The sequence below is a fragment of the Strix uralensis genome, chromosome 21 (genome assembly GCF_047716275.1).
Source record: "Strix uralensis isolate ZFMK-TIS-50842 chromosome 21, bStrUra1, whole genome shotgun sequence".
Lineage (NCBI taxonomy): Eukaryota > Metazoa > Chordata > Aves > Strigiformes > Strigidae > Strix > Strix uralensis.
The window spans coordinates 4,496,392-4,512,339 of NC_133992.1; the positions used below are offsets into that span (position 1 = coordinate 4,496,392).

General features: G+C 50.5%; 1 protein-coding gene across 2 annotated transcripts in view; it reads right to left on the reverse strand.

Moving 5' to 3' along the window:
- The window catches only part of ASTN2 (astrotactin 2), a 360,756-nt gene that overhangs the window by 247,172 nt on the left and 97,636 nt on the right, over positions 1 to 15,948 (reverse strand). For both annotated transcript variants that reach the window (XM_074891653.1, XM_074891654.1), the window contains one exon: positions 1,771 to 1,920. In XM_074891653.1, the coding sequence (XP_074747754.1) occupies positions 1,771 to 1,920 (150 nt within the window). The remainder of the gene's footprint in view (positions 1 to 1,770; positions 1,921 to 15,948) is intronic.

Sequence of the window (15,948 nt, forward strand, 5' to 3'; positions counted from 1 at the left end):
TCTCCAACATGGGCCTGGCCAAGCCTGCTGCTGGGGACCTGCTGGCCAGCCCAGCTTTAACTGTGCGTGGCTGAGGACTGCCTGTGCCGGTGGCCGTGGCAAGGAGGGATGGAGGGCGACCTCGCTGAGCACCATGAGTGGGTTACCAAGTGGGGCACAGCAGCCAGAGGGGACATTTGGCTCTTCATCTCAAGCAGATGTTAGGGGCAAGCTGGTCTCCAATTCTTGTGTTGAGGAAACACAAGTCTGGGCAGAAATGGAGAGCAACCAAGGGCTCTGTTGTCCTGGTAGCCACTGACTATTCCTGTGGCCACTGATGGGCAGAGGGATGCTGGGGGGAAGTGGTGATGGGGTGAGGGTAGGGAAGACTTCCCCCTGCCCTGGGGCACGCTCTGGCATGGCTCAGATGGGGATTTGCAGGGAGGCAGGGGAGCACTGGCCCAGGAAGGTGGGAGATGGAGGGTGTGTGTCCCTAGAGATGGGGGACAAACCAGGCTGGCTTGGGGTCATACTCTGTTCCCAGAGCCAGAGGCTCTGCCTGTAGCTGGGCATCGTGTCTTCTAAGCTCGGCTGCAATAATTAATTGACTTGCTCCATTAGTGACCAAAAAGCCTCTTACCTTCAGGTAGTTCAAAAATTAAGGGAAACTTCACCAGACAGTCACTGTGGGCCCCAAAGCACCCACACACGTACGCTAAAATCCAGATATATGTATTTGAATAACTACTAGAAAACAAACCAAATAATTTAAACCAGTTAAAGAGTCAGAACATTTTCTTCACACTAAGTGAATAATTTATGGGCAAAGCTATAATAAAAAAATCCCTTTCCAGGCCTGTATTGCAGGAAAATGTATCCAAAATAAAAGATCACATTTCAGACTCATAAATAAATGAAAACTAAAACCAACAGTAAATAGAAATGAAAGTATTTTCTTCCCAGCTCCCAGCGCTGTCACAAAGACCCGCAGTGCGCTGGGCAGACCATGGTCAAGGGACCTTCCTGCCCATCATCCCTGAAGGAACCCAGATGCTGCCTCCTCCTCCCCAGCTGGAAATCTGGACCCAAACCCTCCTCGCAGCCTCAGCACTCACCACTTAACCCACAGTCATTACGGTTTTAAGCAGCGATAGCAACAGGAGGACACAGTTTCCCTTGCTGAGAGGCAACACAAGGACCAAATCTTGCTCATGGGGCTGTTCCAGCCAACCTCCTCCTGTTGCTCTGGTATAGCTGGCAACGACCATCAAAGTTGCAAATAAAACTCAGGACCCCCCAGTATGCTTTTGCACAGTACAGCCTTTAGAGCCATGAATGCTGCTCCCACCCTCTCTGTGGCTCCTAAAAAAAAAGTCCAAAAATCCCTAAGCACTGGGGAAGTGGGAAGAAGAGAGGTCCCAGTAATGTGAGTTACAACCAAAATGAACTTCACCCCTTCCTCCAAAATAAAAACTTGCCAAGAAACTGTATTTCACTCTCAACAAACCCCAGTTAGGTGGGGGAGTTGGCAGGGAGCCTGGACTTGCAACAGACCTGGATAAATCCCTGGGAGGGGACACAAGGTGATACCACTCTCAAGCACCTCCATCAGACCATCCAGAGGATGCTGCGTGGGGTTTTCCCCTCTGCACCCCATCACAGAGGGAACTCCAGGGCCCCCACACTCAGCAGTGAGGTTGAAGAGCTCCTGCCTTCCTCCCCAGCCAAACTCTTCTGGCCGTGGCTAAACCCAGGGCACCAGAGGAGCAGCTGGTGACCGTGGCAGCCTACCTCGGGGCCGGCTCCGGCGTTTCCGTCTCCCCACGGACGTGCTGCGCAGCGCGGGCTGGAGCTGCCCGATCTCAATGGGCGTGTTGGTGCGGAAGCTCTCCTTGAACTTCTGCATCAGGGACTCCACCGTCTCCTGCGTCACCTCCGGAGCTGCAACACCAGCAAAGGGACTGTGGTTAAAAGAGGACCAGGCCACCATGTCCCCACTGCCCGTACAACCCCTTCCTCACAGAGGACAGAGTAAGCCAGAGCTGAGTCCTGGGGCAGGAGATCTGCCAAGACCCTCTGAAGTCACCCACAGGGACCCATCCAGCACTTTCCAAGTCTCACCAATGCCACAGAAATTAGAAAATTGTGAGTTTACAGAAATTGCACTTTTCACACTGCTTTCCAGTATTTTGTATTATTCCTTGCCTCTTCCCCCATCTGCACACAGGGCACTTGGAAGCATCGTGCCCTTATCGGAGGTACAACCTGAAGGGTTCAAAACACAACTGAGCTGGCTTCAGGTCGAGTTTAACTCTGTCTCAGGGGCTTGGAGTCAAACTCCAGGCTTGGCAGCCTTTTGGGGGGTCGGGTACTCCCCAGCAGGCGAGTTTGGGATTACGGAACAACGGGCAAGACTGGGGTGGGAGGCAGGCAAACGATGTATGGCCAGTCCAGGCGTGCTCCGAGCTGCAGCAGGAATCCGTGGGGTCTTCCTGGGGCTGTGCTCACACACCGGGCAGCAGCACCTGAGCTCAGGAATAGGCTTGCTGCAACACCCCATAGCATATCATAGCTTACTGATATTTAAGCAGCTTCCCTCCTTGTTCTCACACACCCCCTATCCAGTACTGCCAAAAATATACCCCCAGAACTGTCCTACGAAACTCCCACCCACCTGCACAATGGGCAGTTACAGGAAATCATGAAACCACTCACAAAGAGCAAAGATGAAATTCAGGATCAAAAGGTTTCTCCTCCTGCAGGCCACAGAGGTCTCCCAGGTTTAACAAACGGTTTGGCCTCTGTCAGATCCTTGAATAAACTCATTAGCACAACATAACCTCTGTCCTGTTTTCATTTTGAGAGTCACAAAGTCCCTCCGATTAGCTCCTGAAGCTCACCCTGCCCACAGTGTGCCCGTGTGGCAGGGATCACTGCCCTATAGGTCCTATACCCACTATAGGATAAGGATAAGGGATAAGTGAGCACCTTGGAGCTCCCCAGCCTGCCAGGAGTTACAGGATGATGCATCACCCCACCACATCTTCTGGGTCCAGAGACACATCAGATCTGTGTGGAGCTCCTCAGGCACCCTGTGAGCTCAGGGTGCGTAACTGCTCCGGACCATGGACTCCAATTCCCTTCACAGCATGTAGAAGGGTCCATTTTAGTGCAAAATGAGAAGCTGGCCATGCAGGACAAGACATTTATAATCCTAGACAAGGATTTGACTTAAACGCGGAGTCTGCAGCAGACTCCTCCAACAGCCACCCATGCTGCAGGGAGAGGAGAGCCCTGGCCACCTCATGCTGCAGTTCCCCCTTCCTTCTCCCCAGGGGTGATGTCCTCAGCCTCCCCAGGACTGACAGGCTTTAGCCCACCCCAGGGTGCTTTTCTACCCTCACAGGCTGCAGAGAAGGTACCAAAATCTGACGGAGCCACTGGGAGGGGGAGCACTGGGGAAGAGCAGACCAGCTGCTGTGCCCCTGGGCACAGGCACATCGGGTGGGCTCAGGAGAGGATCCAGCCAGCCAGCGCTGCCCCACCAGGAGACGGAGAGACGAGGATCAAACCCTTGTCTGCATAAAGCACCGAAGGTGGGAAGCGTTTCGGGAGAGTTCCAGCGAGCAGGTGGCCTACAGGACCAGCTATGTTACAGCTTCCAATTATTCAACACCAGGCTCCCCCCGGCACCACAGATCAAAGGCAGAGCTCCCCAAAGTCCCCGACACTTACAGCAGGCGCAGCCAGGTCCTGCAGTGTCAGATGGCCCAGCAAGCAGCGTTGCAGGGGAAAAAAAAGAAATCAAGAGTGGGGAAAGGTCTCCAAAGAGCATTTACTCCCAGCCCTGACAGCACACATCCAACCCCCTCTTTGCAGGGCTCCTCCGAGGCGCTGGGGAAGGATGCTGCGGCAGCACCGGTGCAGCTCAGCACCCCGCCGGCACGTCTGCCAGGGGAAGCCCGTCCCCGCAGCTCCTTCACCCGGGAGCAAGCGTGGCAGGGCCTCCCCGCGAACAGATGGCAAGTTATTTGAACCTCGGGGCTGTGCGATAGATAACGTGTGCAAGTAGAGCAGGGAGCTCGGGAACCATGCGGCTGAGGCTTATTTACCGAAAGGAGGCCAGAAGGAGAGCGCAGGAGGGGAGGAGGAGGGGGCCATGCCATCAGCTAGCGACAGAACACAGCGAGGTCGCAGCTCTCTTGTGGTCCCTGCTCGGCTGATGAGAGTAATCAGTGCCACGATGATCGTACCCCATCTGGCCACCATGCTCAGCACATCCATCCAGAGGCATCTGCTCGCACGCTCATCAGTGGAGCGAACATCAAAAGTAAGGGGGGAGCAGTACCTTCGTGGGGAGAGGGTCCCTGTGGTGACCGGCTATTTGAGATGATGTTACAAATACTTATTCCAAGAATGGGAGCAAAAAGCTGGCGCATCTCACCGCCCTGCACAGCTTGTGTGCGCCAGGACATCACTGGGCTCTCCATGCCCCTGAGCTTGGGGGTTTTGAGCAATGAAAATGAAAAAACAAAAAAAAAAAAAAAAACAAAAAAAAAAAGAAGAAAAAAGAAAAAGAAAAAAAAAGACAAAAAGAAAAAAACCTTGTTGACATGATTTCAGCAAGCAGAGTTCGACATGGCCAGCATGGAGAAAACCCTCACTGACAAATCAAAGGTAGCTGGGCTTCAGTGGAACGAGCAGCAGGGGTCAAGGATGAAGGACGGACCCTTCATGCACTGCCAAGCGTGACAAAAGGGAGGGAGAAGAAACCAACGCACCGTAACGTAATGAGGCACGGCACTCACCAAGGCTGCTGGGACCCTGTCGACTATGGGGGTGTCCATCAAATCCATAAAAGAGACAGAGTCCACCGCAAACTGCCACTTGGGCTTCGCCACGGGGGGATCTCCATAGCCAGCCATCCGAGCCTGGGCAGCCAGGGGGCAGGAACCCATCACCCGGCCCGACGCCTCCGCGGGCATCACACAACCGCCCGGCAAACACGAGTTCACACACACGCACCACCATGCTACGCACGCACTGCACGCATGCTCGGCATTCCCGGCTCCCACGGAGCTTTTAATAGCTCTGAAAGGCTGGGAACACACACTACAGCTTCAAATGCCCCAGCTCTGCCCCACAGACCCACCCAGGCTGCGTGTGCCCAGCACGGGTTCAGCCGGCGGCTCCCAGCGCTGCCTGCACACGATCCCCTCCCCAGCACAACGCAGCCGCATCGCCAGCGCCAGGGCACCAGCTCCTCCCAACAACAGCCGAACGCGACGCAGGTTTAGAGGCAATGGGACCGTCCTCTCCTTAAGCAAAGCTTGCCAAACTGCCTTCTCTTCCATCCCTGGTTTCCAGGAGATAAATCCATCATGGCTATTGAGCTCATATCTTCGTCATCACGTTGAGAGTTTCTCCAGCCTGGCAGAAGTGGTGAGATCCACCCCGAGGCTTGGCACAACGCTATGATCTCAATCTCACCCCATCCTATAGCGAGGGCCTTCGGCAGCGTAACAACCCCAGGAACAAGCTGATGCAGAGGAAGCACGAGGCTCTTCAGCCTCCGCAAAATCAGCTTCCATCTCCAGAGCAATTTAAGGATGCAGCTGAAGGTCACCGTACCTTTGTAAAGCACATTACACGTTCCCATCGTACACTTCCCTCCTGTCCACCCCCATACACTATTTTGAAAGCGATTTTCTCTCCTTATGGCTCCCCTATTCGTTTGCACATCTCCCACAAAACAATTCATACCAATAGCCTGCCTTTCTTCCTTTCTGCTGGCACAAATTGCAGTGGGAAAATATGTTGTTTGGCTTAAAAATTACAACAACAACAAAAAAAAAAAGTCATCAACTGAACAATATGAGCGACGTTTGGGTAAAAATACATTGCAACGGAGATGGGAAGCGGCAGCACTTGTTTAGTCCTCAAGGGACTCCCAGCGCAGTCAGGAGAACCATACCTTTCCCAGACTCATAGGCTGGGTTTGGGGGATTGTTTTGGGGAGATACAAAAACTAGCATCTCTCCAGCTTCAGTGGCCAGGAGGGATTCTCCAAAACACAGTCCCAGGCTCAGAGCAGCACAACTACCCACAACCTGTATTTGAAAGGTGTGCTGGCTGCGTGCCTCCACCTCCACTGGCTGCGCTTGGATGGTGCCTCCACCATCCCAGGACATTCCTGAGGGTCCAGCACAAGGGACAAGGAACTGCAAAACCCCTTTGACTGTGCAACCTGTTCACTGCCAGTAGAGACTGGGAAGCCCAGATGGAGCTGATGGCAATGGAGATACCCCACAGCCCTTGGAAACAAGCCCTCAACCTCTCTGAGATGTTTTAAGGTCTTCAGACATGGCCTTAGAGGACCCCAATGCCGTACCACACACCAGAGAATTGCCCTCAGCCTAAGCCAACGCTTCTGCACCCCGCAGAGATCCTAGATCCACCCAGTATCTGGCAGCCTCACTCGATGTCATGTTAGACCCCGGTGGGGCAGGGGAAGGGCAGCAGCTTCTCCCCAAACCAGGCTCAACACCTCATGCTGCTGCTGGGCAGCTGGGAGAGCTGGACAGCCCCACAGCTTGGTTTTTGCAGCATATTAAAACAGAGCAGTGGCACTTAAGGTGTTCAACAGAGACAGCTTCCCTGAGTCTCCCAGTCTTTGGTGTTTGGCTTAAAGTTTCAGTCCCTGGAGTCACGGTGGTCTCTGTACTCCTCACACACATCTGCACTCCTACAGGTGAAGGGAGGAGACTGCAGAAAGGCAACAGCAGCTTCTATTAGAGCTTCCCACACTAGGTATTGAGTAAAACATATTTTTAAAAAATATAGTTTTTTAACCATCTGATTTTCCCATCCCTCTCTTTGATTTTTGAGTGTCAGAGGGCAAGTAATCGATTCCTCAACATTACCAGTGCTTAAAATGCTCCCAGAGTTTTGGAGAGAGGAGTAACTCACAGAGCAGCTCAAAAGCTGCTCAACTGAGCATGCCGCTTCACTAGAATCAGTGTTTTGCAAGAATACATCAAACTCAATCAAGGATTAAATGAAAAAGTCTGGGCACAATAAGAAGTCAAGTTGGTGGGATTTTTACCTCCTGACCTGTGCACGCATTCATGACAGCACCCACGGCCATGTGTAGGACACAGCCCCCTCCTTTCAGACACCAGCTCTTCTCCACGCCCATCGCCTGCCCTCTCACTGATTTTCAAATAATCCACTTTTTCTAGGCACAGGGGAGGGTGCTCTCCTGAGAATCAGTGACGCTGGCTTGAAAGGTCTAATGCATCATCACGTTCATAACACACCATGTAAACATCAGCTGTGTGTAACGGGGTTTAATACCATTGTAATTGTTTTCTCCAAATCAAACCCCTGACTTTCAATAAGCACATTTCTTTGTTTCTGGATTGGTATTTGGGAAATTTCTATTCTACAGAGTATTTCAAGAAATCAACTTTCCGATTCTACTTGGGATAAGCATAAATTTCACAATACTGGAAGTTTTCAATGGTGGAAACCCTGTTTTCTCACCAGCTCTAAATAATGGGTGTTTGTTGCTTTTTGAAGCATGAAATAAGCAACGGTGTTTGTTCTGAAACTGGGATGCGGACTGATTTTCAACAGTGCCACCCTGAAGGTACTAAGCTCCAGAAAGCAGAGAGCTTTACTAGCATAAAATTAGGTAATTACATTGATGCCTAGGAGATGACGGTGGGAGAGAGTTGTACAACAACTTCACACATATTGGGATGAAAACACATCTGGAGAGAGATATTCTGCCACAGAGCACAGTCGATACGGCAAAGACACAAGAAACACTGAGAATTTCACCTCTCCATCTCCTTCTCCAGCCACCAAACCCCTCGACCACCTCTTGAGCAAGAGAGCCCCTGTCCCCTTTGGCCCCCTGCTCTCCACCAGTCCATGTCACATGCCATGTGCAGACACACTGTGTCCAAGAAACACTGGGAGACTGCTGGCTGCATTACACAACCAGCTCAGGAGATACAGATATAACGATATGGAAATATATATATATTTAAAATATATATATATAAACATCAAAACAAAGCACAAATAGCCACACATACCCATACATCAGGGGACCAAGCACCTCCTGCAACACGTACATCTCCATGCCATCCTTAGGTGAACCCATCAGGGGAAATGACATAGGTGGCACGGTGCTTTGCCAGAGCTGGCCCCCAGCCCAGCCTGCCGACACGGCGCCAGGGAGGATCCATCTCTCTCCAAGCAGCTCTTTTACACAGAGGGGTTTTCAGATGCAGCAACAGAGCGATATGGGAACCCAGCAGTATTTTGAAAACAGGCTTGTATTCCTTCTCGACTTTTGCTTTCCTTTTTCTCCTGGCCCTTTTTGTTCAGTTTTAAAACAGAGAATGTATAAATTTTTTTAACATCGGTATTAATACATCAATAGATTATTATACACATTAATAAATCTCTCACTATAAAAATAGATTTTTATACGTAAAAATCTGATTTTAATTGTAAATTGGAGGGGGAGGGTAGCAGAAGCAGAGATAAAACTTTATTTGAGATGTCTCCTTTGAAGGAAACTGAACAAATGTACTTTCCTCCTTCATATATTCATGAGATGACTGCTTCCCTACCCCGTTCTCCACCACCCTCAGCTCCGGGCTCAGAGCCAGCACAGTCCTTATCTGGTATGAGGCAGGGGAAGAAAAAAAAAAACCCTGATAGGATCATAAGTTTTCAGTAGTTTAACAAATCTGAAAAAAAAAAAAAAAAAGTCGCCATTGGTTTTTAATAAAGCCTGGGACGTGTGATGGGGAAGGGGGATGCTGGGAGAGGCTGGCATGCAGCATAAGAGGGGGATGGAGACTGGAATTGTCTCAGCATCCCACAATGGGGATGGGGACCCTGGGGAGCATCAGGGCACCCCCCCACCCCTCTGACCACGCACTCACTCCTTACTTCTCCTCTTTATTACAAAGCTTTGCCATTCCCCCCCCCCCCATCTACAGAGAGCAGCAGATATCTGTAGCTCCTGTCCTTGCTGCAGCCAGATGAGCTGCTCCTCAAACTGGCAGGACCCAGGGAAACACCCAGCCCACTGGGAAGGGACATGCGGAGCCAGAGCCCACGGCAGTGCCCACCCAACACCAGCTGCCCTGACCCTTCTTCATCCTCTCTCCAGTCACGGCGCTCAATCGCTTCCCAGCTAATTGCCTCCACTCATGTGTGCAAACTAACCGTTTACTGTAAAATGCCACGGAATGTTAATTTCATTCGGAATTGGGTAATTGCAAAGCACTTCCATTTTTTTATTATAGGAAATGAATAAGCATTGTATTAATAGCATCGTTTCCAACTCCAACCACAATCGCAGCCCCATCGAGAGGCTGCAAGTTATTTGTCACCCTGCACTTTCCCTGCCTTTCTACTTTCCTCCTTTCCCTTCCCCCCACCACGCTCCTTACTTCCCACATTGGTAATTAAGATAATGCAATATAATTATAAACACATTGCGAAAGATCAAACGCCTAAGAGCAGCGGTCCAACGGTCCCCGCCTCTGCCTTGCACCTTTGCATTGCGAACATCTTGCAAAAGCAGACGGGTCTCTGTGCTCCTTGGGCTGCTACCAGCTGGGTTTGACCTTCCCAGGAGCTGTTTCTGACTAGGAAACCCTCAGCTCTTCTACAGGGCAAAGACTTCTCTAGCACACCCCTCCCCTGACACCTATTTGCAGATTGGGGTTGTTCAGCCTGGAGAGGAGAAGGCTCCAGGGAGACCTTACTGTGGCCTTTCAACACTTAAGGAGGACTTATAAGAAAGATGGCAACAGACTTTTTATTAGGGCCTGATAGGACAAGGGGTAGTGGTTTTAAACTAAATGAGGGTAGATTCAGACTACATATAAGGAAGAAATTTTTTACAATAAAGTTGGGGAAACACTGGCACAGGTTGCCCAGAGAGGTGATAGACGTTTCCAGAATTCCCATCTCTGGAAATGATCAAAGCCAGGTTGGACAGAGCTCTGAGCAACCTGATCTAGTTGAAGATGTCCCTGCTCAGTGTGAGGGGTTGGACTAGATGACCTTTAAAGTTCCCTTCCAATCCAAACCGTTCTATGATTTGTCCCTTTACCCCATTTCTCCTTCTGCAACAAAAAGCCTTTGGCCATGGAATGTTGTCACATCTCCCCCTGCCCCAGCACTGAGAAGGTCCAGGACACCAGAGACTCTGCTTCCCATCATCTTCGCTCTAATAAAACCCTTAACATACCTTTTTTTTATGAGACACTGTAACTTTTTCGCTTACGCAGCAAGCAGAGAGGAGCGGGGAAAATGGGCAGACCCTCAGCAGCAGCTAATGGTCCTCAAGTTATAAAATAATTGAAAAGTTAAATAAGAACACTCTGGAGGAAGCTTCCCGATTTGGTGCTAATGGGCACACGAAGAGGCCCAGGCTAATGTTGCGTGGAGGAGAGACGCTGACTCGTGAGCACAGTGCTGACCTCCAGCTCCCTCTCTGCACCGCACATCTCCTACAACTCCACAGATCCTGAGGGAAAATTACCCCATGGAGCCAGCTGGGGCATAGACCCAGGAGAAAGCCCCATCCCACCTGGCCGAGGAACTGCCGCTGGACAATGAACCTGGAGGCAGCAGCTCTTTGGCATCTGTAAAGTGAGTGTGAGCAAGTCCCAGCACCCCTGGGGATGGGCATGGGCAGGGAATAGCAACAGCCAGCAAACGTGGGTGGGAAACATGGCGTGGGGGCCCCTCTCCAGTCTCAACCACCACCCAACTCCCTGCTTAGCTGCGCTGTGCAGAACAGATTTATCAGTTGGAAATTAAACTTCCCTTGCCCAGCAGGAACCTTTTCACAGTACCAGCAACTCTGTGTCACATACTGGGGAGGAACAAGGGAACGACGCCAACCCAGAGGAGAGGGAAAACCACCAAAGACCCATATGGAAATGGGGCCAAGGATCTTCAGCCATGCCAAAAAGAGCTGCCAAAAGGAGCCACCAAAAGGAGCTGCCCTGCGGTGGCAGGGACCAACACCTCCCACACCGGGAAGCACATGGGTACAGGCAGCAGGCAGGAAAGAAGGAGCTGAGAGCCAGTTTGTTGGCTCAGGAGAAGACCTGGAGCTGGGGAACACCCGGAGAGCCCAGGCTATCAAAAGCAAACCAATTCCAAGCCATGCAAGCACAGAAGTGAGGCTGAGCACAGCCAGACCCAGCAGGACCCAGTGGGTGAGTTGCAGCAAACGCTGTAACTCAGCGGGGCCGTCAGAAAGGATTGATTTGAAGCACCTTTTTAATAAGTTTCCTCTCCTGCTGGTCCTTCGGGTAGGTCACTGCCTAATGATAAATGGGGCTGGAAGGTGCCTGCAGACCTAATATCAGTGCAGGTGCCCGGCCTCGATCCATCTTCCTTAGGAGTCAGCTGACAAAACTAACTGTCTCGGCACTGTAGCCAGGTAAAACACAACTGATAGGAAAAGGACATGCAAACAGAACAAAGAGCTGGTACTGCAGCTGCCCTCCCTGCTCCCCTCCTCATAAAACCCATAAGCCTGGGAAGGACCAATGGGGAGAACATTTCGCAGACGCCAACGGCAGAGCCGCAATGCCACTAAAAGCCAAGGTGAAGAAGAACTGAGCATCATGGACTGAGAGGAACCCGTCACTCTCATGCAGGTGACAGGATCTGCAGCAGCCTCAGCTCTGAGCCACGCATCCCAGGGGCTGCCCAAGTGCTCATTAGCATCTATGTATTTCCAGCAGAAATAAGAAATATTGTGGGGTTGTTCTCCTTCAACCAAGACCCCACACCCTCTTCTCCTGGTCAGCCTGACTTCAGAAACTGGTGGCAGGTTTTTGCTCCATGCTGATGCCACGGAAGGACAGCCCTGGGCAGAGCTGAAGCTCTCCCAGGTCCTCTGCATTACACACAAGGCAGCTGCAAGATGCAAACCAGCACAGAAACCCAGGGGAGGACACTCAATATATCCCCCAGGGTCTCCCAAGGGGAATAAACAGACACCATATTATTTTTTTTAGATTTTGCATCATGAAAAAAAGAAAAAAGAAAAAAAAAGTAAAAGAATCTCAAAGCTAATCCTGGTCAACAACTGGCCTACAACCAAGCTACACCTTAAATAATGTAGTGCTTTATTAAACATTCATAGTGATACACAAAGTGATGAACAATGTGTGCCTAGCATTTATATAAATATAGTTCCTGATGGCTTGTTTTCTTGGACAGCCAAAACTTCACAGCTTATCTTCCATGAGCTTGTGATTTCGCCTGGACAAAAAGCACTTTGGACATCTGGGGAATCAGGGCTACTGCTCACGAAACTGCCACAACATCCCCACCAGGCAACAGCAGCTCCACAAAACCCAGCAAAAGCCCACGTTAAAAGAGCTGCTGCTGACTTGAGGAGCCACAAGTCACCCAGCTGTGGCTGGGAAAGGGTATTTGTCCTCACACGGGATGTCGTGTAGCATGAGAGCGAGACCAGCCCAAGCCTTGCAAAGCAGCGATAGGCCAGTGGGACTTCATGAAACTGTCATCCCTTCGAGATGCTCAGCAAAATACTGGCTTATTAAAACACCCTTTTCTCTTCTATTCCCTACGGCACCATCAGAAGCTGCTTTTCCATCTGCTTCTTCACTCCTCTGTCTCATGAAATTAGTGAGTGGGGATATAGCAAAGGCAAATAGAGGGGAGAAAAACAAGAAAACCACATCGGGAAATCCAACCTACCAGCCTTTTCTCCACAGCAACGCTTGCTGTGGGCCAGGAAGAGTCCTGGCTGGTCTGAGATGTTTAAGCCTTAATTAGTCATTAAGCACGTGCCAGCAGAGCACCACCCTCAGCCAGGGGGGATGCAGGACTAGAAGAGGCCACTGGCCCCCTGGAGCTTCCCCATCCCTTCTGACCTGCTGCTGGGAGGCAGGAAGGACAATGTACATGGGCCTCATTTGGGGAGAACCTCCTGGGCATGGTCCCGCACGTCCATGATGCTGTCCTAAGCCACTTTCTTGAGGGGTGTAAGGGAGAGGGAGCATGTCCCACAGGACCACCAGGCCAAGAGACAGTTGCTCCCTCCCCCCATGTTGGTGAGGACGAATTTGGGATGGAGGCAACCAGTTCAATGTGATGGGGTCATCAAAACAAACCTAAAACTCCAGCCTGGTAGCTCTCTGTTCAGACCTCAGAAGGCAATTAGTCATATTAATTATGACTGTGTTTATCTCTCTGGAAAGCAAAGCTTTTCCCTGGCTGGGATGGACATTTTCAAATCAACATTAAAGTCAGAGCTGGCATCACCATAAAACTGAAGGACCCAATGGTGTATCCGTTGTAACCTCTGCAACTGGGCCCTCTATTCTCTTCATTAATGCTGGACTTAAAGACATGCTTAATTTCTCTAATAACTAGAGACATTAGCTAAACACATGCTTAAATGTCTTCCTGAATTGGGACCCGATTCCTACCCTGCTGGGCCTCTTTTTTTTTTTATTATTTCTTTAAAGCTGAAATTTGCAGCCGGGTTTTTCAGCCAGGAATAGCGGACTGCAAAAAACACTTTCCACTGTCAGACTACATGAATATACATTTTCAAAGGTCTCTGTAAATTACACAAGGAGTTGGCGGGGATTAGAGCTGGGAAAAGCTGATCACGTACAAAGAGGGTCATGATCCCATCAGGTCACTGGAAAGAAGACAGAGCCCCAAGACATATCAGATGCCAGCCTGACGTACTGTCCCATTTTAGCCTCCAGCCCCAGCAAACATTAAGCCATCGTTTTATTTATTAAAGGCTCAGAAAGCCTCTGGTTAATGGTCGGATTCAGGGTGGCACTGGATCTGCCTGCCCGAGCGAACAGCAGCTGCAGAGAGTGGCTCCCAGCCCCGGCACGGCAGCACAGGGACAGCCCAACCCAGCACAGCGGGGATCTCCCAGCCAACAGCCAGCCACGAGTCCAGACAGGTACCGATGTCCCATCAAAGATGCTGGGCTGTCAGCTTGGGGATGGCAACATCAGGCCGGTCACCTCGCTTCTGTTGCCCATGGGCTCTCCGTTCTCCATCACGCAGGACAGCACCATCACCCTGCCCATTACAAGGGCATCGCCTCTGACTCATACCCTGTCTTTAAATCTCACCTCCAAGATACTGCAGAGAACGTCTATTTGCAATGAATAGCAACTCCAGGGCACAGCTTAACTACCTGCCCCCCTCTTCCACATCTCAGCCCTCAAAATGTCCCTTTCCCCAGTCCTGACACCTCAACCTCAGGCCAGAGCACTGCCTTACCTCTTCCCTAGAGGAGCCTTCACTGGTAGGCGAAGACAATGACTGAGATGATGCTCCAGCATTGGTGGGTGGCATAGGAAGCTCTCTCTCCTCATGACCAGGACCCTTCCCCTGCCTGTCTTTTGCTGTTATCTCAAACCTAAGCTGTTTGTCTCCCCTGCCAAAAACCCTTCTCCCACAGTTCTCCTGGACTGCATCACCCATCACAGTTTGTCTGGGAGGCTGCTGGGACCACAACCCCTACATTAGCAGTTCTCAATGTTTCCTCATGCTGCCCTGTCTGCTGTCCGGCTTGGCTCCCACCTCCAATTCACAGATGAGGACTGGACCATTAAGTGACATGATCTGAGTTACCAAAGCAGCCAGTGGCAGAGTGGAGCTGGATCTACATCTCCAGGTTCACTCTAGGTGCCAGACCATCTTTCAGGCATGCTCAAAAACCTCTCGCTATTGCTACAGAGAAAAGCATCCATGGATTAAGTACAAGAAACTTCAGAGGTTTACCCAAGTTAACACAGCAGGTGAGAAGAAAGTCCAAGAGATATGAATTCAAGATGACTGCACAACCACACCTTTGATATGCCTCCGGTATTAATCATCGGTACCATCAGTAATAAGTCCTGTCTCCTGTCTAGACTTGGAGGCCATACCCAGACTGCAGAGTCTGTGAAGCCAGCACAAAAGGCCCGCTTGAAAAGTTCTCTTTTTGAACATGAAAGAAACTGAGAAAATAAAGATGGGTCCTTTGTTGCAGGACTGGAATTGCAGATACTCGATTTTTCAACTCTTACATCTATTTTCTCCTCAGTTTTCACCAGGCAGAAGTTCTGCTTCTCACTGATCCTTAGGAGATTTGGTTTGGCAAAATCTTCTCGTTGGGGAACTTGTCGGTAACCCCATATTCAGACTTGCTGGATTTTCATCTGCCTTCATTTACTAACTCCATCTCTGTGCATCCAGCGCACGCCTTCTGGGGATGTGGTGCTGCTGCCTGTGACAGACTGGGGGCCAAACCCCCTCTAACAGCACTCGATGGACAGAAGCAACGGGCTCCTGCCACTGTAGGATGAAACCATGTCAGTAAAGATGAGAGCCAGGTATATTAAAAGATAAAAGCAAGTTAGGAATTCCCAAAGGGCTGGAGCTTGGGGCCATCTGCTCAGGAAAAGCAGGAGAGCAGAAATCATCAGGAGCACAGACTGGAAACTACCCAGAGAAGTGAGGACAGAGGCAGTGAGGACAGTGGCATCACCTGCACTAATTTACCAAATCCCCTTAATCACAGAATGCTGCGTACACATGGGGACTGGGATTGAATATGGGGGTCTCCCGAGCAAAGACCAAGACCCCAGAAACCGCACCCCGCACCAGCAGACCCCAGTTGGCAACATGCACACCCACGGGACATGAAACCTCTGGAGACCTTCTAATTGCCAGAGAGAACCCAAACCCACAAGGAGACAGCACAGATCTCTTTCCACACCAGCACAAAAGGATCCTTCTGGCTAATTAGGACTGCCTGGCTATTGCCTCCTTCCTTGCTCCATTTCATTTTATTACATTAATAAAGAAAAGACTACTTTTCTTCTTAAACTGCCTCGGATTTTTCTTCTGTCTAAATTCATCTGG